Raw genomic sequence first — 27627 nt, 5'->3', positions numbered from 1 at the left:
GGTTGAAAGTGTGATGTGCCGACTAGGGGAAGACCAGAGTCTGAGCGGTCAATCCCTTCCACCAGGAGCACGCATCTCTGAAGCAGCGTATTCCTCTTACATCCACAGGCATCTCAGACGCTGTTACCCTGGTGATCTGTGGCGAGACAGACAGCCATGGTGAGGGAGCAGAAACCCTTGTGGTCTGGGATAGAGGAGGGGGCCACAGTAGGTGTCTGTAACAGGAAGTGCGCTCCCGTTCCTTCCCCGAGCCACACTCTGGTCTGAACATGTATGTTCATTTTAAGCCAAGTTCACTTCATGATCGTGATAATGACCCTATGCGCACAGTGACAGCAGTGTCCCAGGCTGTGAACAGAAGCATAGGAGGAGGAAGCCACTTGCCTGCAGCTGCAGAGATAACAGGCGGCAGAGCTTGGATCTGGTACAGCCAGTCTGAGCACTCAGCGGCCGGTCAAGCCTGCACTGTGCCGGTGTCCGCACTGTGCTAGGGGAAGCCAAGCACAGCATAGGAAGACTGGAGGAACCTGAAGCCAGGACATGTGTGAGACACAGAGCCAGGCTCTGTGTCCACATGAGGACTACATGCCTGGCCAGTCCCACGTGTCCCACAATTACCATCCAAAGCACAAGGCACACATACAGCTAAGGGATCCGGGCTGGGCATGCTAGCCCCAGACACACGGAAGAGGCCCAGGGGGAGAAGAGCCAGAGGCAAGCTCTGAAGACCAACCAGTAATATCCAGGAATTCACATGTTAGCTAAGCCCAAGTCAGGACAGAGTGGAGGCCAGTCCTCCATGGGGTCCTATTCTACAGCCTCACACTACATCAAGATGGTAGTAAACTAGCCTCCATCTTAGCCTCCATGGTGGGCCAGCTTACCACGCGGTAACGTAACAGACCTCGAGGGCACTAGAGTTAAGGCTGCTCCTGGTTACTATAGAGACCAGGCATCCAAGACAGGTGGCCGTCACAGGAAAAGAACAAGACATCCAGAGTGCACCCATGAGGGGTGGCTAGATTGCTTGGTGGGTGTGCAAGCATAAGGACCTAAGTTCACATCCCCAGCACCCACATAAAAGTGCGAGTGACGTGCACATCTGTAAGCCCAGCACCATGGAGGCACAGACACGAAGGGTCCCTGAAGCTCACTGGCCAGCCAGTCTACCCTATCAGTTTCAGGTTCAGTGAGAGACCCTGTCTCAAAAAAATCAGGTAGAGATTGACTGAGGATGACACTCAGCATTGATCTCTGACCTCCAGAGGTGCAGGCACATCTAATACATCTGTATTCCTATGACCACCACAATAGCGATGACCCGGTCACTGTACAGCAGGGTAGTGAGTGGCCCTGCGCACCCTCTGGGCCTTGCATCCTGTTGTAGTGTGCAGTCGCCTTTGTGTTCTTTCTCATTTAGAAAGAGGCAGCAGAGGGCAGAGGGCAGAGGGCAACATCTGGATGTCGGGGATCAGGGGTCAGGCTCTGTCCACAGCGTGGGGGCTGTGTCATCTGTCACCTGTCCACTTTCTTGTTCACAGATATCAGCTGCTCTGTCCTCGGGAGCTGATACTGGTGCTGGGCTCTGAGGACTAGCCTGCCCAACCCTCACCCACTGAGAACCGCGCACAAGCAGACACAGACAGGTAAATGCTCGGGTGGGAGTGGGGGTTCTTTTCACCTCCCAGTCCTGTTCAACAGGCTGGGAGGAGTCAGAAGTTGACGGTCAAAGTCAGGGCAAGGGTAAGAAGGAGGATGAAGTCCTCCCTCCTCGGTACCAGCCCTTAGGTCCCTGCGCATGGCTGCAGAGGTCTCTCTGTTCTCAGGCCCCATGCCCCTCAGCCGCAGCCTGGCCAGGTCCCTCCACACTCTGATTTCTGTCACCCACTGCCCCTTGCTGCCACAATGGCGCTCAGAGCGATACAGACAGGTGTGGAGTTGCTGGCTCCCAGAACTGCCCGGATGCTGAGCTCCTCAGATGCCCTCTTGGGCCCCAGAGCTGGGTTTGTTGCTATGGAGGCCTCAGCAGCTCAGGCTGGGGGGGGGGGCACACAGAACAATGCAACGATGCTTCTTCCATCAGTTGGGGACACTCCCAGAGGAAAGGGGGCTCCCAGCCACCCCTGCCTTTGGGAAGGCAGGCCTGAGAGTGGCTTGACTGCAGCCTCAGCCATGCCAGGGGCTGCCCAGAGGGTGCACTGGGGTCTCCTGCCTGGAGAAGCAGGCCGGGCTTCTAGGGAAAACCTGTCGAGGGCAATTTCACAGCTGAGCGCCTCCAATCGCCCCCCCAACCCCACCCCCAGAGAGGAGATGCTTCCAGAAACTGTGGTCAGAGCAGAGGAGGCAGACACTTTGCACTTCTTGGGGTCTCTGTGGACCTCCTAGAAACGTCTGGGTTTGTTTTGATATCCACTGCTTACCTGAGGCACAGCAAGCAAGCTTAGAGTATGCGGGAAATCTGGGAAGGGTGCCAAGCAGTGGGGTCAGCAGAGCTGCCCGGTGTCTCCCTCCTGCCTGCACTCAGGAATGGAGAATCTCCAACTACCTCAGTTTCCCCCACTGCACTAGTCTTGGCTCGTGGTGGCAAGGTGACATTGGTGACACTGCATGTCATTTTGATCATGTAGGACAGTGTGCACTTTGCAAGGAAAGCCTAGTAAGCACAAACAGGGACTGGACTTCCAAGAGGCACAAACCTGTTGACGGTGTGTGGGGGAGATGATTTGGGGGGGCACACGCATGTACTGATCCCTTTATAGACCCATTAACAGGCCCTTGGACCCTCAAAATGCACACAGCACTTTCATACCAGAGGCCTGTTTGGCTAGCCGGGCCCCGAGCTCTACTGGGCAGAAAGGAAGTGCTATGCCTAGTTTCCATAAGGAAGTCTTTGTAGCAGTCCCAGCGGAAAAGTCAAAAGTTTGATTTGAAAAAGGGAGCGACTTCAAACGCATTGTCAGGCAGAGGTGAGGGATCCCGGCGAATGCATACATTACAGGGGGCATCCATTAATCCACCTTCAGGCCACCCTCCAGCGGGCCTCTAGCTGGTGGTGGTGGGGGGACCCTGGAGGACATGGGTCGACACACCTAGGGGAGGTGGCTTTAGGATAGCCCATGTTGAATGGAAAAGTAAATTAATGTGTTCAGGACTCAGTGTGTAGGCGTGCCTGTGCGTGTGTGCGTGTGTTCGTGTGTGTGCATGTGTGTGTGTGTGTGCACGCGTGTGTGTGTGTGTGCGCGCGCGCACGCTCACACGCGTGCACATGTGCGTAAGAGCGAGCACAGGGGTGAGTGGGTGTGCACGCACAGAAAAATGAAAGAAAAATGTGGGTTTTTTTTTTTCAATAATAAAAAGGAAGTTACTCTGCGGGGCCCCTAAAGCTTGTGAAAAATTAAACTCGACGGATTCAAACTGTCCTATTTCCACTTCAAAAGGGAAGAGGCGCTGAGCTCTTCCCAACTTAGCTTCAAACGCCCAGCACCCTAGAAAATTTCTGTAGAAAAATAAAGGCTGGCTGTTCCCCCAAGCGTGTGCCGGTTACTGTGCCCGCTGTCTCTCCTCCACTAATTATGCCCCTGTGAGTCTATTAATCATCTGGTAAATTATTTAGAGAGGCCTGCGCTGTCTTCAGCGAGTACAAACACACCACACTGAAAGGCTGCTGGTAGCGGGCAGAGGTCCCCCAGGGTCTCCCCTCGGCGGGAAGGCAGCTCGCAGCTAGCACAAGCTCCAAACAAGGATAGGCATCCTCTTACCGCCTCAGACAGGGCTTTGCACGGTCTTTCAACTCTGCAGCTCTTTGCAAGTTTTAAACAAAAGGGGAGAGAGCAGCCTATTGTTGACTCTTTGGTGTGCATTTAGCGGTGAGAATATTAATTCCCCGGTTTTTAACAAAACGAGTCCTTGCAACTGGGCTCTGATGCAGGTTGCCTCCTGGGACTGGGGACTCGCGGAATGCTCTCAGGATCTGCTGTAACCATCCCTGTTTGGGCTGGCATGGGCTGGCATGGTGTGTGTGAGCTCTGTTAGCTAGTTTTGCTAGGTGATTGTTCAAGTGAGGGTCTCAGATCTCTGTCAGACCTCCCACCTCTGTTTAGATTCTATGAGACCTCGAGGGACCTTACCAGGCAGACATGTTTAGGAAATAGAGGCTGTGTGGGAGAAAATGCCGCTAACTCTAGGTAATGATTTTCTCCTGACAAAACACACTAGAACTGCCATTTTTATTATGCCAATTAAACAGCTGTAGTTTCCCCTGGAAACAGGCACAGGCCCGGGATGTGACAAGGAAGGTGGGCCTTCCTACAGGAATGCTGCATTAACTGCTGCTTTTCAGGTAGGTAAGTCCATTGCAAGCCTGCCAAGAGCCAGCTAGGCAGAGCTGTGGTAGATGGCTCGCTCTTCCTGAAGAGCCAGGAGATGGGAAAGCTAGAACCCAGTGCTAAAGAGCCCCACTGAAGAGACATGTCCTGCCTTGCGGGGTCCTGATGAGACCAAGCATGCTGTGAGCAGACAACTCAAGATAAATCCATTATGCATTAAAGCAAAGGCTTAAGCCAATGATAAGCCAGGCCTTTGGCTGCTTTTTGTTGGTGTTTTCTTTTCATTTGAGACAAGAGTCTCACTCCTGGCTGGCCTGGAACTCTCGAGGCTTGGGTGACACCACCCTCCTGAACTGAGGTGAGACAGTAGCGCATGTCACAATCTGGAAAAAAGCCCCAGTCTCCCTGGGCCCCCAAAGGCAGTATATATATTTTCCAACCAGGTGAGTCAACACGGTCGAGTGAGTGGATGAGGGGTGTGGCCCTGTGTTCACTTTCCTGAGGAAGTTTCGGATTTCTGGAATTCCAAAAATCCACAGAAACCTTTTGGAAGGCACTGAGCCAGGGCGCCAGGGGAAGGAGCCACGGTGGCAGGAGGGATGGTCGCTGTGAGCCCCGTGCTCTGAGACCTCTGAGCCCTGCACTTGGTTTCTGGGATAGAAGCTTGGATGTGCTGAGGGCTTCCGTAGAGGCAGAGGAGGGGTCAGTGCTGATGAGATCTGATTTTAAATGATCTGGAAATGCTGGAGAACTTGCTTTTCTGAAAGTCTGGAGTCCTTTTTGCTCATTTCGTACCCTGGTGGAAGCACCAGGAGCCTCTCTGGAAAGTGCTTGAAGCTAGCTAGACCCTGGCTGGCAGACGCGCCCTGAACGCTGTCACAGAGGAGGCTGCCTAGAGCATGACGCACGCGGAACCCCCGGGGAATAAATTTGCTGTGTGCGCTGAAGCTCAAGTCAGAATGAGTTTGGGAGGTCAGACCTATATACTTCAAAGTCTGGAGCACAGGATAAACAGCTCACTGGCCCTCTGTGGCGCTGTCACCTAGAGCTGGATCAAGAGATTGACGACAAGCTGAGATGCGGCCCTGGAGTCCTTTGCCCAGAAAAATGTAGAAAGTTGGGAGAATGAATAGCACACTTATTAATTTTCTGCTGGTTCGAGAGGAAAGAGGTGTTGGCAGCAAGGAGGGAGAGAGAGAGCATCACCGAGTCCCGCAGAGGTCACAGCTGGGACACAACAGCGTGCAGCCCAGTGGGGGACTCAAGGAAATGGTTCCATGGGGGTGGAGGGGAGGCAGGTGACATCTGGATCCACCCTGCTAAGCCAGTGACAGGACTGCAGGGTGTCAGGGACCACAGAGCTGTGGGCCTCTGGTGCATGCGTGGTGAGCAGGGAGAGGAGAGGGCCTGAGCCTCACACAGCAGGGAGGGAAGGTGACCAGGCCAGGAACTGGAGCATGAGCAAGGGGAGTGCTTGTGGGTGCTTACAGGTTCCTACTCCCTGATGAGTCTGAGCCATGCTGTCCTGTTGTTCAGGAGGGGGTTTCTATGCTGGGTGACTATGCAGTGTTGCCAATCAGCTCAGGGGTCCCAGGAGCTTCTGGGCCACAGTATCGTCAATCTGTATTTTTACTTTTTTTTTTTTTTGGCTACACATTCTCATGTAGCTCCGGGCTGACTTCAAATTTAAGTTATATTGGGCCTGGTGGTGTCCGTGGCAGCTGTAGTGGCCCACACCTTTAGTTCCAGCACTAGAGAGGAAGCAGCAGATGGATCTCTGAGTTCAATGTCAGCCTAGTCTACGGAGTGAGTTCTAAGACAGCCAAGACTACAGAGAAACCCTGTCTCAAAACCAAACCAAACCAAGCAACAACAACAACAACAAAACAAGAACAAACCAAAACCACAATTCCAAACTTAAGCTATGTAACTGAGAATAGCCTTGAACTCCTGACCCTACCCACTGTGCTCAAGTGCTATGATTATAGTCATGTCACTTCTTGACAGTCTCTCTGTTTTATAATCCTCAGTGTTTGTATAATCCTGGTTAGCCCAACTATACCTTGTGGGCCTTGATTATCTTTGGAAAAATTCATAATTTAGTATTTCCACATTCCTGGGACTGCTATTGATACTCAGAGCTAACGTACTAGAATATGACTAGGAATCTGAAGAGGGGCATCTGAGATGCCTGGATAGACTCCTGTACATACATACAGACATATATGCACACATGCACACGTATACACATATTCAGTATACACATATACACATACATACTGAGACACACATACATACACACATACACATATACACATACAGACACAGAGACACATATGCAGATACACACATACACAGTGCACAATATACAGAGACACACATACATACACACATGCACACATACACAGATACACACAGATACAGTACACACAAACACACATACATACTCATAGATATATATACACACCCATATACACATGCATACACATGCATATACCTATGGTGCATACATACCTTCACACACTTCACATGTAAACACATACATACATATACACACACATACACACACTGTAAGTGATGGAGGAACAGCTGTGATCTCCCTCTTCTGAATTTAATGTGTGACAGAGCATGCCTTCCTTTAGCATTTGAGAGGGGCCTTCTAACATGGCAGTGTAAAGACATGACAGAGTCTCTTTGGGGAGGGGCCTTCTGAGCTGCTGCCTGCTGCCCACTGCCCGCTGCCCGCTGCCCGCTGCCTGCTGCCTCTGCTCAGCAGAGGTCTCATTCTGGGCAAGATCTGAGAGTCCATCTCACAGGTCTACCATCAGGATGAGGACATTTTAGGTGTCTTTCCCCAGGCCAGGAGGGCTATGACCTCAGACCCCTCTACCACATCTCTACTTTGTGGGCCCCTGCTGCTCTGGGAGCTACCTTTTCATGGGATCTGCCTCACAGAAGACACGGTTTATTCTAACTCATAGGTCAAGGTACATCCTATCATGGCAGGAGATTGAAGTAGCTTGTACTGTCTAGTTTTGTGTCACCTTGACATAAGCCAGGGTCATCTGAAAGGAGAGAACATCAATTGAGAAAATGCATCCAAGAGATCCAGTGGTAAGCATTTTCTTAATTAGTGGTTGATGCTGGAGGGCCCAGCCATCGTGAGTGGGTTAACCCTACCCCTACCCCTAATCCTACCCCTAACTCTACCCCTACCCCTAACATCCATGTCTTCCTGTCTTCCTGTCTTCCATAAGAAACAGGCTGAGCAGGCCATGGGAAACAGCCAGTAAGCAGAACTCTTCGTGGCCCCTGCATTAGCTCCAGCCTCTAGGTTCCTGCCCTGTGTGAGTTCCTGTCCTGACTCCCTTCAATGATGAACAGTGATGTAGAAGCAGAAGCCAAATAAACCCTTTCCTCTCTTGCTTTGGTCACCTTGTCCCCTCACAACAACAGTAGCCGTGACTAAGACACGGCCGCTCACATCTCATCCACGGACGTAGCAGTGACTAGGATGCAGCGGCTCAGTCTCCTCACAATGGCCTTGCTCAGTAGTCTGCTCAGGAAGCAGAGAGCAGGGAGTGCACAGCGCCACTCAGCCCCCTCCCTCCGCTCACAGTCTGGGTCCCAGCCAGGGAAGGTCCCTGCCCCTGCATTCATTACCATAATTAAGACAACCCCTCCCAGGTGTGCTTGCCTCCCAGGCACTGCCAGACCTCACCGAGTCAATGACAGACAACACCAACAGTCATGGGATCAGAATTCTGGGGCATTCATTCCCCAAGCCTGATGATTACCACACCTGTGGGCTAGGGTCCTCTCTAATCACAGCTGTCACTGTGCTGGGACAGCCTCCTCTGGGTGGTCAAATGGCAGTGACTGGAAGCAAGCATGGCTGTCCCTTGTTCCAGCCCACCTTTCTGCCCCAGCTCCTGAGGAGGAGTGGCCTCTCCATCTTGAGCAGTGCTCTGTCCACCCTCCCACCCACTGGCTTAGCAGCCACCCTGGACTCTGAGTGGTGACGTCATGCAAACGCACCCCCCCCCCTTGCCTGTGAGATTGAGTTTAGAGAGACAAGATGGCAGGATTTACTGCTTCTGTTGGGGAGGTGTGATGGTTGTTGGGTCATTAATTTGTAGGATACTCGAATGCAGATTGTTGTGCAGTCTAAGCAAACACAGAGCAGTGAAGGGATAAGACAGACGGAGGAGGGGAGCCGTCCAGAGAGACACACACCTGTCTCATGGTCACAAGACCCAGGATCAGGATGAAAGCCATGTCCCTGGGCTGGCCCTCAGAAGGGCCTCCTGAGCTTGTCTGGGTGGAGGCTGAAGCAGCCACTGTTTGCTGAGATGGGCCAGATCTCCTGAGAGGAAATGGCTCCCCACTGCCGCGCCCCCAGGTATAGCATCTGTTTAAGTTGAAAGCCTGGTACTCACTCCAGATGAGAAAGGCAGAGGACGAAAGGAGAGGGCGGTGTGCCTCAGGGCCCCACAAAGAAGCAAGAAGCACCCCCTTAGGAGAACCTCCTCAGTGTTGGTGACACCCCAGGACCCCTGACATCAGAGGGGTTGGGACAAGCCACCACACTTCCCGGCAACAGGCAACAATACCAAGTCTTCCAAAGCAGTCTGTGACCTGAAGTATACAGTAGGCATGAGGATCTCATGCGGATTGGTAACAGCACTTAAGAGCATTCAAAAGCAGTCAAGGCAACCAACCAAACAGCCCAGACCTTCACTGACTGGGGCAGGGGAGGTGGGGCAGCAGCAGGGCACCGCCCTAGCGCTAGGCCCTGGGTTCCATTCCCCACCCTCACCCCCCGCAGTGCAATAACCCAACCAACAAATAAAGAGTGGGTAAAGAGAAACACAAGCCACAGCAGTTCACAAAACCCAGAAACACACGGAACAATTACCTTAGCAAATCGTAGTCAGCTCTGCCAACCTCACTTATAATCAAAGGGTGATCACGACTAAAAACAGGTTACCTCTTGGTCTAATGGATGAGCAAAGCTTATTTTTCTGGTAGGCATAATAGCACTCCTCCAGCCCCCTCAGCAACCTCAGACTCTGCCGGGCTTGGACCATGCACCTGCCTCTCTCCAAACAACACCTCTAGCAACCTGCTCCAGGCCGCACCCATGCCTGCTTCAGATGATGAAAATAAGTTACTCCCTGTCCTAATTTGGTTTCCACAGTTTGGGGAGGAAAGTGTTTGTTTGGCTTTCAGGTTATAGCCTATCACAGAGGGAAGCCAGGACAGAACTCTGGAGGTGGAACCGAAGCAGAGGCTATGGAGGAATGCTGTTTACTGGCTTGCTCTCCGTGACTTGCTCTGTTACCTTTCTTCTACAGCCCAGTTCCCGCTGCCTAGGGAGTCCACAGTGGACATCAGCCAAGAATCACGAAACAACCCACAGACACGCCATAGGCCAATCTGATGGAGGCCACTTCTCAGTTGAGGTTCCCTCTTCCCAGATATATCAAGGTTTGTGTTAAGCTGACAAAACTAACCTCTACACTTCCCTCAGTGTTCTCTTGAAAACACCCCATTTCCACTCAAACACACTCTGGGCACAACCCAACAACCACAGGCTGAGGGTTGGGCCATATTACACTGGTTTTAGGTGCATGTGCAGTAAGAAAAACTGTTTCCTTGAACATTTTTTAGGGCGAGTTCCCTATTCACCACCTTATGCCTTGGGGAGTGTGACTAAAGCCAGATGAATGATGGGAAGGAACATGCATAGTGAACAAAGGTTCACACAGTCAAAATCTCTTCATCAAAACAGAGACCAGCTCTCACTATGTCTTTCTAAACTCCTTCTCTGACCCCTACACAAAGAAAGCGCTGAGCAACGACCACACATGTGGTGGCTGTCTGACTGGACAGTGTACTTTTGATATGAACTGTTGCTTTGCTTAAATGAAGTTTCCTTTCTACTTCTCTACATCTGTGTGAGTCATTATTTCAGTCCTTGGGATAAGAGGTCAAGGACAGCTGGGGTCTTTTCATGCCAGCATTCAGTAGGCAGAGGCAGGCACATCTGTGTGGGTTCAAGCCTGTCCAGTCTACAGAGAAGAGAGAGAGAGAGAGAAAGAGAGAGAGAGAGAGAGAGAGAGAGAGAGAGAGAGAGAGAGAGAGAGAATGCTACATTGCTTTGCTTCTAAATGAGAGGAGGGCCCAACAGCCTAAATGAGAGGAATACAGGAAGCCTCTAGAAGCCGGGTGTACATTCTTGTCAGAGCCGGAACAACTCTTTAGTTTAGGATTTCTGGCCTCCATAATAAGATAGACTTGTGCTATCTTGAACTACAAGGCCCATTACATAACCAACAACATACAGTCTGGTGACAACCAGAGGTGGTTAAGAGATGGAGGAAGCAGGCACACTCTGAGGTAGGCATGCACACCAGCACACAGTATTCAGTGCCCCAGTATCAGTGGGTGTGACGTCAATCCGTTGGTTCAATCCATCGGTGGGTAATCAGGCATGCTGGCAAGCTTGCATACGTGAGAAAACACGCTTTGTAGAACAACCAAGGGATATGAACTTGGAAACTAGTCAAATGCTTGCTTTTGTTTTTGTAATTTCATGTTTTGGGGGACACATGTGGGCGTGTTATGCAAGGGGTCAAGGGTTGCTGTATACCCACAGCTGCTGTTGATTCTGTGACCATGTTGGTCATTCTCTTTGGGTTTGATTCCCTAGGTGCTTGCTGGCGGGGAGCTAGTTTTTCACACGGTCATGAATAGCATGGCACAGGGCAAAAGCCAAGGCTACCCAGCTACTGGCCTCTGGCATCCTGTGCATTCATTCAGTCCACATATCTACAATGCGGGAACTTGGCATTCTTGGGGCAGCGGCGGGATTCCCAGACACACAACAGGTGCCACTGTGTTTGCTCCAAATGCTGCTATCATCATCATCATCATCATCATCATCATCATCATTATTATTTTGAGGCAGGGTTCCACGCAGCTCAGGCTAACCTCCCGAGTGCTGGCATTTCGGGTATGTATCACCATGCCTCATGGGTTGCCTCGGGAAGCTCGCATGAGAACTCAAAGATGCTCTTCTGGAGAGTCGGACCCAGGGATGCTTTCAGAGTGTAGACAACACAGGGGACTTGGAAAGACTACTTGATACCGTTTCCCTATCGAGACCTCCTCTGGTTCATCCTGGAATTTATGAAACCATAGGAACCTTTTGGCTTCCAGCCCCTGCTCTGGGAATCCCACCCTGTAAGCACACTATCAGTTGTGAAAAGTAAACCTTCTAACCAGGAAGAAATGGAATGTTCTAAACTGCTAGTGGCAAGCCGCCACATCTGTGACACACCTGGCATGGGACCAGGCGTGGATGCCACTCAGTCTTCCCTAAGAAAACGAGCCACAGCCATGGCACGTCTGCAGCCCCTCCCTACGCCCAAGGTGGAGAGAGTGGCCCACCTACCTGTCATCCTCTTCTCAAAGAAGGGCTGGATGAGCTCTCCGAAGCTCGACTTGGCCGCCATAGCTTCCTTCAGCAGCTGCCCGCAGCTGACTGGGGGGAGAAGAGGGGAGACGCTGTTAAATTTTAAACAGAAGGAAGGATGAGAGAAAAGGCACTCTGGCTCACACTGCCTGCTGGGGTGGGAAAGGTCTCTGAAAAAAATATATAAAAGGGTGTGGGGTGTCCAAGAGAACGTACATATCACAAAAAGGAACCTGGAAATGAGGAGAGAGGGAGAAGGAGAATGAAAAGGAATGCATTTGCCAGAGAGCCTTAAGAATGGACCACTCAGGGAGGCACTAAGGAGCCTGGTGCTCACAGGGAGGCTCCTCAGGGCCCTGGGTGTTCCCCCCCCCCCACAGGGAGGCTCCTCAGGGCCCTGGGTGTCCCCCCCCCCCCCCGCAGGGAGGCTCCTCAGGGCCCTGGCTACACCCAGAGCTGCCACACACACTGGTGCTCTCTGGGTTGCAATGGCAAAATGCCATGCAGTTGGGGACACACTCACAGTGTGTTGATGCAGGGAGGCAGGCAGGCATGGCGACAACCCAGCCCTTCCTGGGGGGGGGGGGATGCTCATGAAAGGACCAAGGAAGACCGAAGCACACTAACTCTTAGCTAGGACTCTGCCAGACTGCCTGCTGGCTGCCACGTTCCTCCTGCCCTGCCTGCACGCTCACTGCAGCAGGGCCTTTTCTGTCTTGTCCCACTGTGTCACCTGCTCTGATCCACGGCCAGCACATGGGAGAGCTTGGTCAGTGACTTTTGAATGAACAAACAAACACCCCAAACCCCAGAAGCTTTCATTCCTAGCCAAAGCCACAATTGTATGTTTGTTTGTTTGTTTGTTTTTGTCTGTCTGTCTGTTTTAAGACAGGTTTCTTTGTGTAGCTCTGGCTGTCCTGGAACTTGCTCTGTAAACCTGGGATCAAAGGTGTATGCCACCACTGCCCGACCAGAGTTGTTTTTTTAATGATTCATAAACCCGTGTGTCTGCGCACATAGGGGCAGAAGATGCTGATGGAGACATCCTGGGACTGGAGTTACAGGCAGTTGTGAGCCAGCTAACATGGGCACTGGGAACCAAACTCTGATCCTGTAAGAGTAGATTCTCTTAAGTTATCTCCTCCTCAGCCTCAGTGTGTGTGCGCGTGCACACACGTGTGTGCAGGCACTCTCCCTTATCACGCTCCTCGAGTTATTCCATATTCCTTCGAGCCAGGGTCTCATCTTAGCGCATGTGTGGAAGTCAAAGAAAAGCTCTCAGGAGTCAGTGTTCCTCTGCCATCTTGTGACCTGGAGCTAGAATTCAGGCCATGAGGCCTGTGAGCCAGTGGCTACCCTCTGAGCCATCCTACTGGCCCTGAACTTAAAATTCTCAATACGGAAGCACAAACTCTACTCTCAACACAAGCACCAAAGTGTCCAAGTATAAAAATGAAAGTTACTGGAAAAATTAGAAAAAAAGCAAACCTTTGCAAGAAAGGAAATGGACCCTAGGATCAGGTAAATAGACAATGTGCCATCAGAATTAGCACACCAAGTCTTTGGAGCCGTGGTACCAAAGTGCATTTTCAACCTTAAAAGAAAAAAATTAGTTAAAATGAATAAACAGATGGGACCGATGGAAACCAGAAAAATGGGACGACACAAGAATCTTTAGAACTGGACAATACAATCTAGTAAATGAGAAATGTGGCTGTATCCAGTGGATAAGGGTAAGAAAAGTGGATTGGATAAATCTAAACCTGAGCACCTAGCAGGACGGTGGACAGCCCGGGGCAGTGCTGGGTGCTGGGTGGACAGCCCGGGGCAGTGCTGGGTGCTGGGTAGACAGCCCAGGGCAGTGCTGGGTGCTGGGTGGACAACCCGGGGCAGTGCTGGGTGCTGGGTGTACAGCCCGGGGCAGTGCTGGGTGCTGGGTGGACAGCCCGGGGCAGTGCTGGGTGCTGGGTGCTGGGTGGACAGCCCGGGGCAGTGCTGGGTGCTGGGTAGACAGCCCAGGGCAGTGCTGGGTGCTGGGTGGACAGCCCAGGGCAGTGCTGGGTGTTGGGTGCTGGGTGGACAGCCCGGGGCAGTGCTGGGTGCTGGGTGGACAGCCCGGGGCAGTGCTGGGTGCTGGGTGGACAGCCCAGGGCAATGCTGGGTGCTGGGTGCTGGGTGGACAGCCCAGGGCAGTGCTGGCCAGATGAACACACTCGTCATCAGCGTCCTAGCAAACGGGAAAGGAGGAGAGGGACACAAAACACCCAGGTGACAGAATTTCAGATTTTGGTGACAGATCCATCATCCAAGAATCCGTGTGTCCCAGGAAGAATAAACACAAAGTAAGCCTTTCTCTATGCAACTGTACGCAGACTGTTAAAAGCCAACAAGAAAGAGGAAACACTAAAAGCCAACAGAGGGGGAGAAAAGATGTTTCTATGGGCAGGGTGACAGAACACAAAAATCATCTGAGTTCTCATCAGAACACGAAGGCCAGGAGACAGTGGAATGACACCTTCAAAGCACTGGAAGGGGGGAAAAACCTACAACCGAGTCTGTCAACACAGATTTCTATATGTAACCAGCATTCTTCAGAAATGAAGGCAGGAAAATGATGTTTTCAGACATATGAAAGGAGAGAGAAGTTGTTGCTGGCAGATCTTAAGGAGAAGAGATGTTAAAGGAAGTTCTCCAGGCTGAGGGGAAACGGGAGGTGGAAACTCGTATCTCACCAAGAAACGAAGCCTGGAGATGTGTAGGTAGCAGCACAGCTCAGCCCTCCACGTGTTTAATAGACAAAAGCGTGAAACGAAAGGATTTTTATTTTATTCAAAACGTGACCACATTTTATAATCTATCTCTAGATATATTTGCATGTGTGTACTATTTCAGGAGTGTCTGTGCACATTTTTGTATTTGGGGGTAAAGTAATTTTCTGAGAAGTTAGTTGGGCTGTGGCACACAGGGGCACAATGCCCTTCAAATGCCCCCAGCACCACTCTGTGGGCCGGCAGTAGCTTCGCTCTCCTTCCCAGCCCTTGATCCTACTAACGCAGGCCAGCAGCCAAGGCCGCCTGGGACCTCCGCAGCAAAGACCTGGAGAGCTGATTTCAATATTTCCCTCTCTGCCTGGTGAAATATTTATTGAAACTGCAGAGCAAGACGTCTTCCTCTGGTGCAGAAAGTGTTGTCTGTTGCCACACTGACCTGGGTTGGGGGGTGAGGGTAGCCCCTGAAAGGACATTGAAGAAGAGTGCTCCCACAGACGTGAAAATGGACAGCGAGAAAACGGTCCAGCCCTGAGCGCCATGGGCACGGTTTATTGTTTAACGTTGTTATGGGGATGCCCTTTAAGGGAAACCCTATCCCTGCATGGGCAAGCTAAGCGTAAGGGTTAAGGACCAAGAACAGGAAAGATCACTGTTACCGCTTCTTCCCCATCAGCCAGGAACACACAAGGCCTGGGCGGGCAAAAGACAGCAAGCAGCACTTTGGTGAGATACTTACTGTCCACGAGGCCATATTTCTGGGCCAGAAGGGCGGCCTGCAGTTTCTTCCCGCTGCCCAGTGGTCCACACAGCAGCACCTTGGGGGTGAACGGGGCGTTGCATCGGTGGCCAGATTGGACATAGGTCAGAGCTAGAACAAGAGGAGTTGAGAATATCGAACCATAGGTCCTATGGGATAAGAAACCAGCCCACACCTCTGCTTGGGCTCTGCCTGCTAGCCACGCAGCAGGACCCCTCTGTGTGCCTGACATTCAGACAATAGAGGAATCATGGGGGGAGGGGTCTGCACAGCTGGACCCAGGCATGGAGGTGCACAGGGGTCATGTAATTTCTAAGCATTGCCCTGGCATCTCTCTGCAGTGGGGTGGCAGGCAGCTGTTTGCCCCCAATTTGAATTGGGGCTGAGTGTGTTGGAGGTGGGAGGCTGACCCTGGGCATGAAAGCATTTCTTATTTACTGTTCAGTTAGGTGGTTCCCAGCCTTCATCCAGCCCATGCCTCTAACCTGAAGCCACAGCACCAGGCTTAGTCCCCTAGGGGAGGTGTGGGCTGTATGTCACACGCAGGCTTTGATATGTGCAGTGGGCTGAGAGGGGGCCTGGTGTGCAGGGACTTCTAAAGGACTCGGGAATCAGTGGAGAATAATTTGTGCAGCCACACTCCAGGGACACTAACTTTGTTGCAAGTCTCCAAAAAGGCAGTAATGAAATAGGTCACAGGAGCCGGCAGCCTCAGCCAGGCTCTCCTGACCGAGCTGTACCTCTGGCATTTGATGAAGAGAGAGGTGGGAAGACAGGGGCGAACATCAACACTGAGGAGTCCTCTCTGTGGGAAGGCACAGGGAGCCGAAAAGTTCAGGGAGGTCGTACTGCACACCAAGCATGTCCCCTCCCGCACCCACCCAATCGAGGGGGGCTGTGAGGACCGGCAGAGAGGCTGCCAGAGCGCTGCCTGGTGGGTACAAGCACAGGACAGCTGTCCACCAAAGCGCCTGTAGGCTTGGGCCAGTCCCTGACAGCCTTCAAGACAAAGTTTCCTCCCTAAGGCCTCCTGCCAAGACCCCCAGGCTTGTCTGCCCAAGGCCAGCTGTGAGTGGCACCTGCCAATCTTCCTTTGTCAAGGAGATCCTGTCCTGAGGAGGGACTGGGTCAACATGTCTCCTTCAGGAAGGCATGGGTAGGTGCGACTATTGTGGGATTTTTCCAAACTTGGGGTGGGAGGAGGGGGCATTTGAAGCCCACGCTGGCCTCTGTCCATATTCAATAAATGTATTCGGAAATGATCAAATGTCTTCCCCCCCAGAAGGTGAACTGCATGGTGAGGCAAAAAGTAGCCCAACTGAGTAGAATTTGTTCATGTGCAGACTTTGGAATATTTGGGGGTGAGGGGTTGCGCGTATGGTATGTACAAGGGTCTACATGTGTATCTGTGCGTGGGTGTTTAAAACCTGTTTTAAACATGGGTGCTGGGAATCCAAGCTCAGGCCTCATGCTTATATAAACACTCTACTGGCTGAGCTGTCTGCCCTGGCCTGGACCCTGGCACCATTACAGAACCATCTCACTGGTCATTAAGGTTACAGCTCCCTCTTGTCAGAACTAGCAGCACAGTGAGTTAAAGCTGGGCACCCCAACACTGCGGTCACCTCTGTCACGGGCACACCATACCACAGCCACACGGTCACCTCTGTCACAGGCACACCATACCACAGCCACACGGTCACCTCTGTCACGGGCACACCATACCACAGCCACACGTGTGAGCTGCTGATTAAATATTCCATGCCATTCTGAAGGAGGAAGCGGTCTTTGTCCTCTCAGGGAGACAGTCATGGCAAGTCTCAAAGCTGTGGCTGGGGTACCATGCCTCCTTCAGGGCAGGTCAAAGCAGGGTATTCTCTAAGACTCTCCACTCTCACGCTTTCTACCTCTGAAAAGCACAGCCACTGCCTCGGAGAGGCCAGCTTACGAATGATGCTTAATTTACAGTAACTAACTAAGTTAATTAGAAGTAAGGATCCCCCAGACAGTCTCCACAGCCAGCTATTCTTTTTGGAAATAGACGGCTGCTGGATGCACTGAGAAGAGATTAAACAAACAACATAGAGGGAATCAGGCAGCCTCATTTTTTCAATTTATCTCCCCGCATTATTAATTAATAATAATTAATATTTAGCTGCTCACGTTTTTTATTTACAATTCCAGGCATGAATTATTTATGCATGATCATATGAACTTTTAAATTTAATTAAGTAATTTAGAAGTAATTAATGTGTAAATTCGGAACCGTGGTATTAGATAAACGTGGTAGATGTTTAGATTAAGAGCACGTGTTCTTGCTGAAGATCTTTCCAAGATGCAGAGCTCTGGAAAATGGCAAAGCAGTCTCAACCTGACATGGCAAGCAGCATCACTTCTAGGTGCCTGCCCACTGATGAACGCAGCTGGCAGCGGGCCTGGTCTTCCTCAGAGTGTGCAGAGGGGACCCAGCCAGTGAGGGCTGCAAAGGGTTGGCACAGAAGTCGAGTGTCCGAAATCTGCACCCAATTAAAATTACGATTTTCATCTTGGGGTGTGTGTGTGTGTGTGTGTGCGCGCGCATGCGTGTGCGTGTGTGTATGTGTGTGTGTGTGTGTGTGTGTGCGCGCGCGTGCGTGTATGTGTGTATGTATGTGTGTTTGCTTACACACAGGTGGACATGAACATATGTGGTCATTTGTGTGACAGTCAGAAGACATTCTTAGGAGCCATGCTTTTTGAAACAAAGTCTCACTGGCCTGGAATTCAGAAGGTGAGGCTGGGATCTGTCCATCTGTACTTTTGTCCATCTCTACCTCCCAGTCTTGGGGTTACAAGCATGGACGTTGGCACCTGGCTTTTGCCACATGGGTGCTGGAGTTACCCTTGGGCTCTCCTGCTCCCAAAGCAAACACTACTTGACTTGCCTTTTACAACAGGTCTCGCGGAGCCCTAACTGGCCTCAAATTTGATACACAGCTGAAGATAACCTTGCATTTCTGGTCTTCCTGTCTCTGCCTCCCAAGTACAGGGACTGCCTTGGGCACACTAGGCAGGCACTCTACCAGTGAAGCCACACCTGTAGCTCTGTGGATTTTTCAAATTAAAATGAAGATGTTTGCAGCAGGACCACCCTGACTTCCCAGGCTTTCCCGGGATGCACCTTCGCTCGCAGCTTTAAATGATTTTTTTTTCTTTTTTAAATACACGGTCTCATGCAGCCCAGGGTGGCCTCAAAATCTCTATGCAACAGAAATGACCTTGAACATCTGCTTTTTTTGGTCTGTAATTGCCAAGACCTGGGATCACAGGCATATGCCAGTATGCCAGGTTTTATGTGGAAGCCAACACCCCAGGCACCCTACTGAGAGCTATACCTCAATTTTTTTTCCTTGAAGAGATTTGAAAGACTATGAGAAAGGGGCCATCAGGGGTCTCAAATGTCTGCCGCCATTTTATTTTGTCAAAACACTTTAAATGCCTTCCCCCCCTCCCCTCCCCACCTCAGCCCCCCACCTCCACCCCACCCCAACATAAGTGGATTTTGAGACATCAAAACTTAATTTTTGTTTTTTGTTTGTTTGTTTTTCTGAGACAGGGTTTCTCTGTGTAGTCCTGGCTAGCCTGGAACTCACTCTGTAGACCAGGCTGTCCTCGAACTCAGAAATCTGCCTGCCTCTGCCTCCCAAGTGCTGGATTAAAGGTGTGCGCCACCACCGCCCAGCTAAATATTTTTTAATATTTATAAATAGCCCTCTTTTGCAAGGCTGCCTTGAGCACCTGTCACATTTGGGGACAGCTATGCAGTGTGGCCGTGGGTGGTGGGCTGCTTATTCTGACTCATGGAGTCACTGTCCCTGTTGTGTGTTGATGAATATGGTTTTGTCTTAATTATTTCTCTTTCTTCTCCTTCAAGATCAGGTCTCAAAACTTTACTACCATTATGACCCTCCCATTCTTTATACCCGAAGACTGCACACTGTCAACATCTCTGTGGGCTATGGATATTATACCCAGGTGTCGGATATCCCACCCCACCCTATTCTCCCCACCCCCCACCCCCGTGCAGAGGGGCGTCTCCAAGTGTCCCATCAGTGACCTGTCTCCCAGGGTGCCCACATATCCCAGACACTGCTGTTGCCAGCCTGAGTCTGGGTCAGAGTCCCCCACCACCACCTCTCCAGAGGCCTGTTGTAGTTACCCTGGTAGAAGACATCCACACACGGCTGGTCTGAGCTAATGGTTTTCAGGATCTTCGGGTAAGAAGGAAGAATCCTGCTGATGTGCCTGTGGTACTCCAGCAGCTTCTTGGCTGTTTCTATCTCCGAGATGCCCTCCGGCTGTATCAGCCTGTTCTGTATTTCTGGCTCAGGGGGCCAGTCGAAGGTGGTGTGGTAGATCTCTGCACAGGGAGAGGCACAGGGTTAGAGGACCACCCAGGGCTGCTGCCGGCTCTGCCGCACTGCCTGCCTGTTGCTGCCCAGGGATGTGGCTGACCATTCCATGACCAGCCAGCAAGTGTCTCACTAACAACAATGATGCATGAATAACATCGGTTGTTACTCATAGAAACAACAACAACAACAATATTGGGGTAAGATGTAGCTTAGTTGGTAGTGTTTGCCTCAAATCCACAAAGCCCCGAGTTCACCTCATAAACCAGGCATGGTGGTCTGTGACATTTACAGGTTTGGTGGAGTCATGGCAACTCTCTCAGACCTAAGGCTGGTATACCATTCCCCCTCCAAAACATTTCGAAGCTGGGACCCTCAAGTGGGTCCCTCTTCTTAGGCCTTCTATAATGGAGGCAGGAGGATCACAAGTTCAAAGTCATCCTCACCTACATAGCAAGCCCAAGGACAATCTAGACGCCATGACACATAGACTCCACATCACCTCAGCCTGGGGCTAAGGGCATCCGTGGATCTGCATGCTTGCTTTGTGCTGGGCCCTGGGGTGGGCCCAGCAGATGAAATTTATCCTCACAGAATTTGAGCTTTCACCCCAAGTCCAGAGAAAACCAAGCCCAGGAGAGGTACCTCCCCCTTGTCCCCCAGCCGTCGACGTGGCGACCTAAGACCCCATTCACAACAGCACAGGCCAGGTCTTCAGGAAACTCATATACCTCCACACTCAGAGCACTCAACGTAGGGCACATGGCTTCCCAGGAAGAGGGACACCAGAACAATGTCCCTGTGCATGAACCTGAGCCCCAAGGCGAGCGCTGCAGAGCCCAGCTTCCTGGACACAGAGCCCAAGGACAAGGTTGCCTTTACCCAACATGACCTCTTCCCCCACCTGCTGGGATTTCTGATCCCTGTGGCTTCTGGGTCTAAGCCAGGCCTTCTCAGCTGTTGCCCCCTGGGTGCCTAGAACAGATAGGGACAGGGGTATTCTCTGCCTGTCTTTGAATCCCTTGGGTGGGGTCATGGGGGCGCCATACCTCCAGTGACAGGGTCGATCCGCTTGCCCACATTCCTCTCAATCAGGACGGTGTCTGGAGCATTAAGCACAACTGGGCAGAGAAGGAAGGAACAAACCAGTTGTGCTGGGCTCAGGCACTCCACATCTGAGACCCCTGCCATGGGATCACATTCAACCCCACCTCCCATGTCACCCATCTCCCAGATGGCACTAAACCATTCTGAGACAAGTCCCTCGGGGGACACGTCCCTGGCCATCAGTTTTCACTGTGGGAGACCACAGTGTAGAGATCTTTGTGATTCAGACCCCGCCACTGTTCCTTCCCTTGGTTTCCTAAAGAGGCCACAGCAGGGGGATTCCTTACATGAGAAACCCTGCTTTTCTTACTGACAAGCCCTCAATGCTTTTAGCTTGTGACTGAGGCTGGACTTCACCTAGTGTGTCTTTTCTTGCTGGGTCCCAGGCCCTTGAAACCGGCCTGTGAGCAGTGATTGGGGCCCAGGGTAGAGGATGGATGGCGGCCAGTGCGGAAGAGCAGTGCATGCTCAGGGCAGCTGGGGCCAGGGGTCAACTTACTGACGTGCTTGGGCGCCAGCCCCAGGGTCTGGATCATCAGAGCCTGCTCCCGCCTTTCGGGGATGCCATCCAGGATCCAGCCCTAGAGAAACAGTATGGAGAGGCTCTCTACTATAGGTTTTTACCTTTATTTATTTTGTGCATGCATATGTGAGTGGGTGGTTAGTGTGTGTGCATGTGTGAGTGTGTACATGTGTGAGTGTATGATGTATGAGTGTGTGCTGTGTGTGTGCTGTGTGAGTGCATATATGAGTGTGTGCTGTGTGAGTGTGTGCTGTGTGAGTGTGTGCTGTGTGAGTGTAGTGTGTGCTGTGTGAGTGCCACAGCACACATGCAGAGGTCAGAAGACAATTTTCAAAAGTTAGTTCTTGGATTCTACCCCATGTGGGTCCTGGGCCCTGAACCCAGGTCATCGAGGTTGACAGAAAACACCTTTATCCTCTGAGCAGCCCCTCCCGATTTTACGTTATATTTTAGAAGACCTAAAGAGTGCTGGAATCTGTGAAGCCAAAGAAGCGTTCTTGACAGCAGCTGCTCTCGAACCTTCGGAGCCAGTGCTCTTGAACAGAGCAGAGCAGGCACCTGGCGTCCTGGCTGCCCGCTGCTGCCGCAGACACCATCGGCGTGTGTTCATGCCAGCATGGGCCTTCACTGACTCCGCTTTGAAGGTTTATACCGCACCCCTAAGAGACTGAGCCTTGAGTCACGCTGCCAGCTTCGCCCACAGCTCCACGACTCTGTAAACATTTTCCACCATCTGCGATGGCTATTCTCGGTTGCCAACTTGCCTACATCTGGAATTAACTAAAATTTAAAGAAAAATGGAGGGCACGCGAGTGAGGGAGTTTTGCTGAATTTGAAGTAGAAAGAAGCACTCCTAATATGCATCTCTGAGGTAGGAAGACAAGCCTTTAACCTGGGCTCTGGCACACCTTTAATCTGGGCTGCCTTTCCACTGGAAGCCTATATAAGGACATCCAAGAAGGAAGCGCGCGCTCTCTCCCCCTCCCCTCCCCCACCTCTCCCCCTCCCCCTTTCCCTCCCCCTCCTCCTCTCTTTCTCTCCCTTTCCCTCCCCCTCCCTCCCCTCCCCTCCCCCCTCCCTCCCTTCCTCTCTCTCTCTCTCTCTCTCTCTCTCTCTCTCTCTCTCTCTCTCTCTCTCTCTCTCTCTCTCCCTGTTTAATTCTCAGTTTTGCTAGCAAGTCCATCCCTTCAGTGGCATTAGAGCCTTCTTCAGGATTCTGATGTCTACTGAAGACCCTCCGAGACATCCAGCCTTGTGGACGAAACAACTACTAGATTCCTTGAGGTTTGTTCACAGTCAGCCACTGTTTGGACTAGCTGACCCAGAGCCTGTAAGTCATTCTAATAAACCCCATATATAGCTATCCCATGTGTGTGTGTGTGTGTGTACATATACACATATACTCATTCCGTAAATTTTGTTACTGGAGAACCCTGACTATACCATGTAAGCATCACTGCAGTGACCATCCTTGGGTGCACAGCCCTTCCACGTGGAGTTTTTTCTGGGATACAGGACTGCTAAGACAAGGGGTCACTAGGATCAAAGCCAAGCTTGTCAGTGCACACTTACAATCCAACCCCAGTGCATCGCTGGGGCTAGCTGGACAGACAGCCCAGACAGAGAGACAGCTGTCTTATATAACAAGGTAGATGTTTTTCCTGAGGAAGAGCACCTGAAGTCCCCCTTGCCTTTACAGGAAATGTGCACTCGTTCATGCACACACAAACACACAACGTATTCAGGTCCTCTAGAGGAGCAGTACTGATAGACTACATATACATCACATGCATATACTATACATACATGTACATATATGTATACATCACATACATCATATGCGTCCGCATACACATATATATACATCACATACATGTACATATACGCAAGCATATGGGATTCATTAGAGTGGCACAGCTTTGGGGTTCAGCTTGTCCAACAATGGCTGACTATGAACAAAAAGTCCAAAGAATCTAAGAGTTGTTTTGTCCATGAGGCTGGATGTCTCAGACAGTCTTCAGTATACACTGAATACCAAAACGCAGTCTCTAATGCCAGTGACGGAATGGACTTGCCAGTGAAAGCAAGGCCAAGCAGGCACAGAGAACAAGCTTCCTTCTTCCACGTCCTTTATAACGGCTGCCAGAACATGGTGTGACCCAGATTGAAGGTTGAATTTTCCACCTCAAAAAATTTGGACTAAAGGCGTATCATCACACCTCAAATAATCCAGATTAAATGTGAGTTTTCCTGGGCCAGGCATGGTGGCCTGTGCCTTTAGTTTTAGCACTCCAAAGGCAGAAGCAGGTGGATCTCTGTGAATTTGAGGCCAGCTTGGTCTACAGAGTGAGTTCCAGGACAGCCAAAGCTGCATGCGCATATGTGTGTGTGTGTGTGTGTGTGTGTGTGCCCTCAGGGGCCAGAAGGAGACCTCCATCTCCATCACACGACAGTTTGTGTCCGGTGGCAGAGCACCTGTCTTGCCCCCCTGCATAGTTACCACGCTGGACACTACCCCAGGAGAAAATCTGTCCAGCAAAATATAATATACCCCAGGCCACTTTAATCACACATTAAGAAGCAAACCCACATTGTCAAACACTACCACCACCATTTGAGGCAGTCTGATGCCGCATTTGCAAAGGTTTGCTTGGGACGCCAAGTGTGTGCTGTGTTTCATGTGACACACTGATTTTTGTTAAGTCAGTGCCTGCACCCTGTTTTGGACTATAGTATTTGTGGGTGCATAAAAAGGCCTTTCCTGCCGCAAAAGGAGGTAAATATTCTCTTGTATTTAAACCGTGCTCTCTCATGGATTCAAACTGAAAATTTAATAGAACGATGCTTTCTTTTGTGAACACGCGAGGCTAAGATCTACTTAGCTGCCTCGAGGCTCCCAGCCGTCCCGACCTTGGCTCAGAACGGCCCTCCCCATGCGAGGCCTTTCTTTTCAAGCTGTAATGGCTGGTAGGAACTTGGCTGTCACCTCTTCCTGCCTGTAGATTACTAAGCTATTTTTGTTTAACCTTTAAAGTTATCACAATTTTATAATTTATTGTTTTATATTTAATAGAACACCTTTCCTCCTCTCCTTTTTCAAAAATGTGCTCTTTCAAGTGAGCATCAAAACATTCTTTTTGTTGTTGAGTTTCCTGCAAGACAGGAAGGAGCTCTGAGGACTTGGGAGTAACACTGATTGCGTGGATTAATTCATGAGCAGCTGATGTTCTATGCAGAAACCAATGACTCGTCTCTGTTTCCTTCTGTCCATCAGCAGCTCTTGCCATTAACAGTTGCTAGAGTCCTTTCAAGTCCAGAGAGTCTAGAGTTAGACCACACACACACACACACACACACACACACACACACACACAATTCAGATAAAACAGTAGTGAACTTCCTAAGAGTGCAAGCAAGCAAGCAAAGGGCTTTGAGTTCACCTCACAGGGAAGGGAGGCAGAAGAAGCCCTCTGCGACTCAGAGACCCTCCCAGGTATATCCCGAGGTCAGTGTCTCTGTGGTTAGGATGGACTGACGGGGTGAGCCTACATCCCACATCGGACTCACAAGATGGAGAGCAATGGTGTCTTTCCTTAGAATCAAAACTTTGCTGCACAAGCATTGGGGGGGGGGGGGAGCAAGCTTGAATTCCCCAGGATACACATAAAAAATCAGGGTGTGCCTAAAACCCCAGCTCTGATGAACTAGAGACAAGAGGATTTCAGGGGCTCATGGGCCAGCCAGTCTAACTGAAATTAACCGATAAGTTCCAGGCTCAGTAAGAGACTCTCTTAAAAAATAAGGTGGAGCCAGGCAAGGTGGCACATGCCTGTAATCCCAGCACTCAGGAGGCAGAGGCAGGCAGATCTTTTGAGTTCGAAGCTAGCCTGGTCTACACAGTGAGTTCCAGGTTCAGCCAGGGCTACATGGAGAAACCCTGTCTCAAAAAAACAAAAACAAAAACAAAAACAAAAAACAAACAAACAAGAAAATACACAGGTGGAGAGAAATTGACCTCTGGCCTTTACACACATGTACATGCACATCATACATACATGCGTACATACACACACACACACACACACACACACACACACACACGAGCACATACATGCACCATATGTCATCACTATTGAAATATTTAGGTGTTAAAGCCTCTGCAGATGGTTTTATAGAAAGCTAAACAAATTTACTGCCTAAAGCACGTAGAAAAAAATGAAGCAAGCTTTCATTAATTCTTTATATAGGGAAATACTGCCACAGAGCCTTGGTTTCAGAACTAATGAAGCAAAAGAGAGAAAATTAAGAGCCTTTGGATCCCTCAAGTCCTTGTTATATAGGCAGCTGACCTTGTTATGGGCAGGAGGAGCCCCTACAGTGGTGGGCAGCCACGGGGGCTGAGGCGAAGCTGCCGCAGCCCCTCCCTTCAGACCTGGAAGGGCCAGCTTTTTCTTTTCTTTTCTTTTCTCTTCTCTTCTCTTCTCTTCTCTTCTCTTCTCTTCTTTTCTTTTCTTTTTTTGGGGGGTGGTGGTGGTTTCTGGTTTTTGGTTTTTTTAAGACAAGGTTTCTCTGTGTAGCTCTGGCTTTCCTGGAACTCGCTCTGTAGACCAGGCTAGCCTTGGAGATGTACCTGCCTCTGCCTCCTGAGTGCTGGGATTAAAGGCGTGCGCCACCGTATCCGGCCTTTGTTTTAGAGACAGGGTCTTGGCGTGTGACGAGGCTGGTCTCTTAGCTGCTGTGTCAATCCTTCCAACTGTGTCAAGCCTCCCAAGTTTTGGGATTGTGGGTTTGAGTCACTTTTGGAATGTGCAAGAGGTAAGTCCTTCCAGAAAGATCTGATTTTAATGTTGCCTCACTGTGCATGAGTCCACGCGGATTTCAGGACATGGTCCAAAGCTCTCACAGCTGTTCACATGAACAGCGTTCACCCACTTTGTACCAACAAAAGCTGGGTTCCCAATGATCAGGAAAAAGCAGGAAAACCTGGGACACCTCCTTGACTCCTGGGCTTACAGTAAGATCCTGTGTGGGTGGAGACCTTAGGAAGAGGAAGGGGGGGTCTTCTGGTCTGCTCTGACAGGGAGGATAAACTAAAGGAGGGGGCTCCTATGACAAGGCAGTCACTTGCCACACAGGGCAGGCATCCATGGACACCCCCCTCCCTGTGGTGTCCATGTAGGTCTATGTCAGCTGCCCTTGGAAGGACAGTGGCTGGATAAAGGCTTCAGAGTGAGCACCCCAGGCTCAGCGCTCAGAAGGCCCTCTTCCTCGGTGCATACACACTCCCAGTGGCTCGCTGCACAGTTGTAAAATGGGCTGCACTCTCCAGCGGACATGCCAATCACAGCTGAGAACATGTTCAGCAAAGCAAGGAGCAGTTAATCAGGAAACACCAACTGATGCCAGCTATACCGGGCACATCGAGACAATCGCCACCACTGTGCTCTGCTAGGTTCGCCGGTCCAGTGGCCAGGACCGGCCTGGTGCAGAAGTGTCAGGCAACTCCTAATTAGATGCATTATCCATCTTCTTGACACTTCGGTGAGTTGTCTGCTCCACACCGGGGCCCCAGCTTTGTTCCAAGCAGGTTAATTGATATTCCGAAGCCTTAGCTCACTGTACCCCCGTGGCTCTGCTCTGTTTTATCACACATCAAAAAGGCCGTATGCTCAGGGCACTCCGCACAGGGCTGGGGGCCTGCACAGCTGCAAGGGGCATGGTATCACAGGAGGGACAGGCACTGAGCAGATGTCACGGCTGCAGGAAAGGGAAGCAGAGAAGCCAGGCAGCCCAGGGAAGTTGTCGAGGCGCAGCAGAGCTCGGCTCGATGCAGCAAGGCTCGGCCTGCATTGTGCGCCACACTGGCCCTTTCTGCCCTCCCGACTTATCAAAGCGCAATTATCGAGGCCCGTGGGAAGCTTGGTTGCCCTCTGGGCCGCCGGCTCTGTGAAGTGCTTCCCCCCTTCCGTGGCTCTTCAAAAGGAAGCCAGGACATGGGTGCTCCCTGATCATCTCCTGGGTGCTCCCTGATCATCTCCTGGCTCCAATTGAGGATCACTAGAGAAGGCTCCATTGGAGGCATCTGGGAGCTCCTGGCTGGTTCCTCCAGGGGCCCCAGGAGGCCAGCAGAGGCCTGAGGCTTGGATTTCAATCACATTCCCTCGGTCCAGAGTCTTAGTTAGCAAGATGAGCGTGAGACACAACCGAAACCACCGCTGCTCTCCTGTGTCTCTAAATGAAATGCTAGTGCTCCCCAACACAGGAGAAAAGAGG

At 51.0% G+C, this 27627-nt stretch overlaps 1 protein-coding gene across 2 annotated transcripts in view; it reads right to left on the bottom strand.

Annotated features, from left to right (window-relative positions):
* Positions 1-27627, bottom strand: part of Ak8 (adenylate kinase 8) — a 118037-nt gene that overhangs the window by 61507 nt on the left and 28903 nt on the right. For both annotated transcript variants that reach the window (XM_052181985.1, XM_052181986.1), the window contains 5 exons: positions 21331-21412; positions 20774-20845; positions 19532-19732; positions 15313-15444; positions 11785-11874 (listed from right to left, as the gene is read on the bottom strand). In XM_052181985.1, coding sequence (XP_052037945.1) covers positions 11785-11874; positions 15313-15444; positions 19532-19732; positions 20774-20845; positions 21331-21412 — 577 coding nt within the window. The remainder of the gene's footprint in view (positions 1-11784; positions 11875-15312; positions 15445-19531; positions 19733-20773; positions 20846-21330; positions 21413-27627) is intronic.

This window comes from Apodemus sylvaticus, chromosome 5, assembly GCF_947179515.1.
Source record: "Apodemus sylvaticus chromosome 5, mApoSyl1.1, whole genome shotgun sequence".
NCBI classification, from domain to species: Eukaryota; Metazoa; Chordata; class Mammalia; order Rodentia; family Muridae; genus Apodemus; species Apodemus sylvaticus.
Note: the sequence above shows the minus strand (reverse complement) of the source record. Positions and strands in the feature narration are given on the sequence as shown.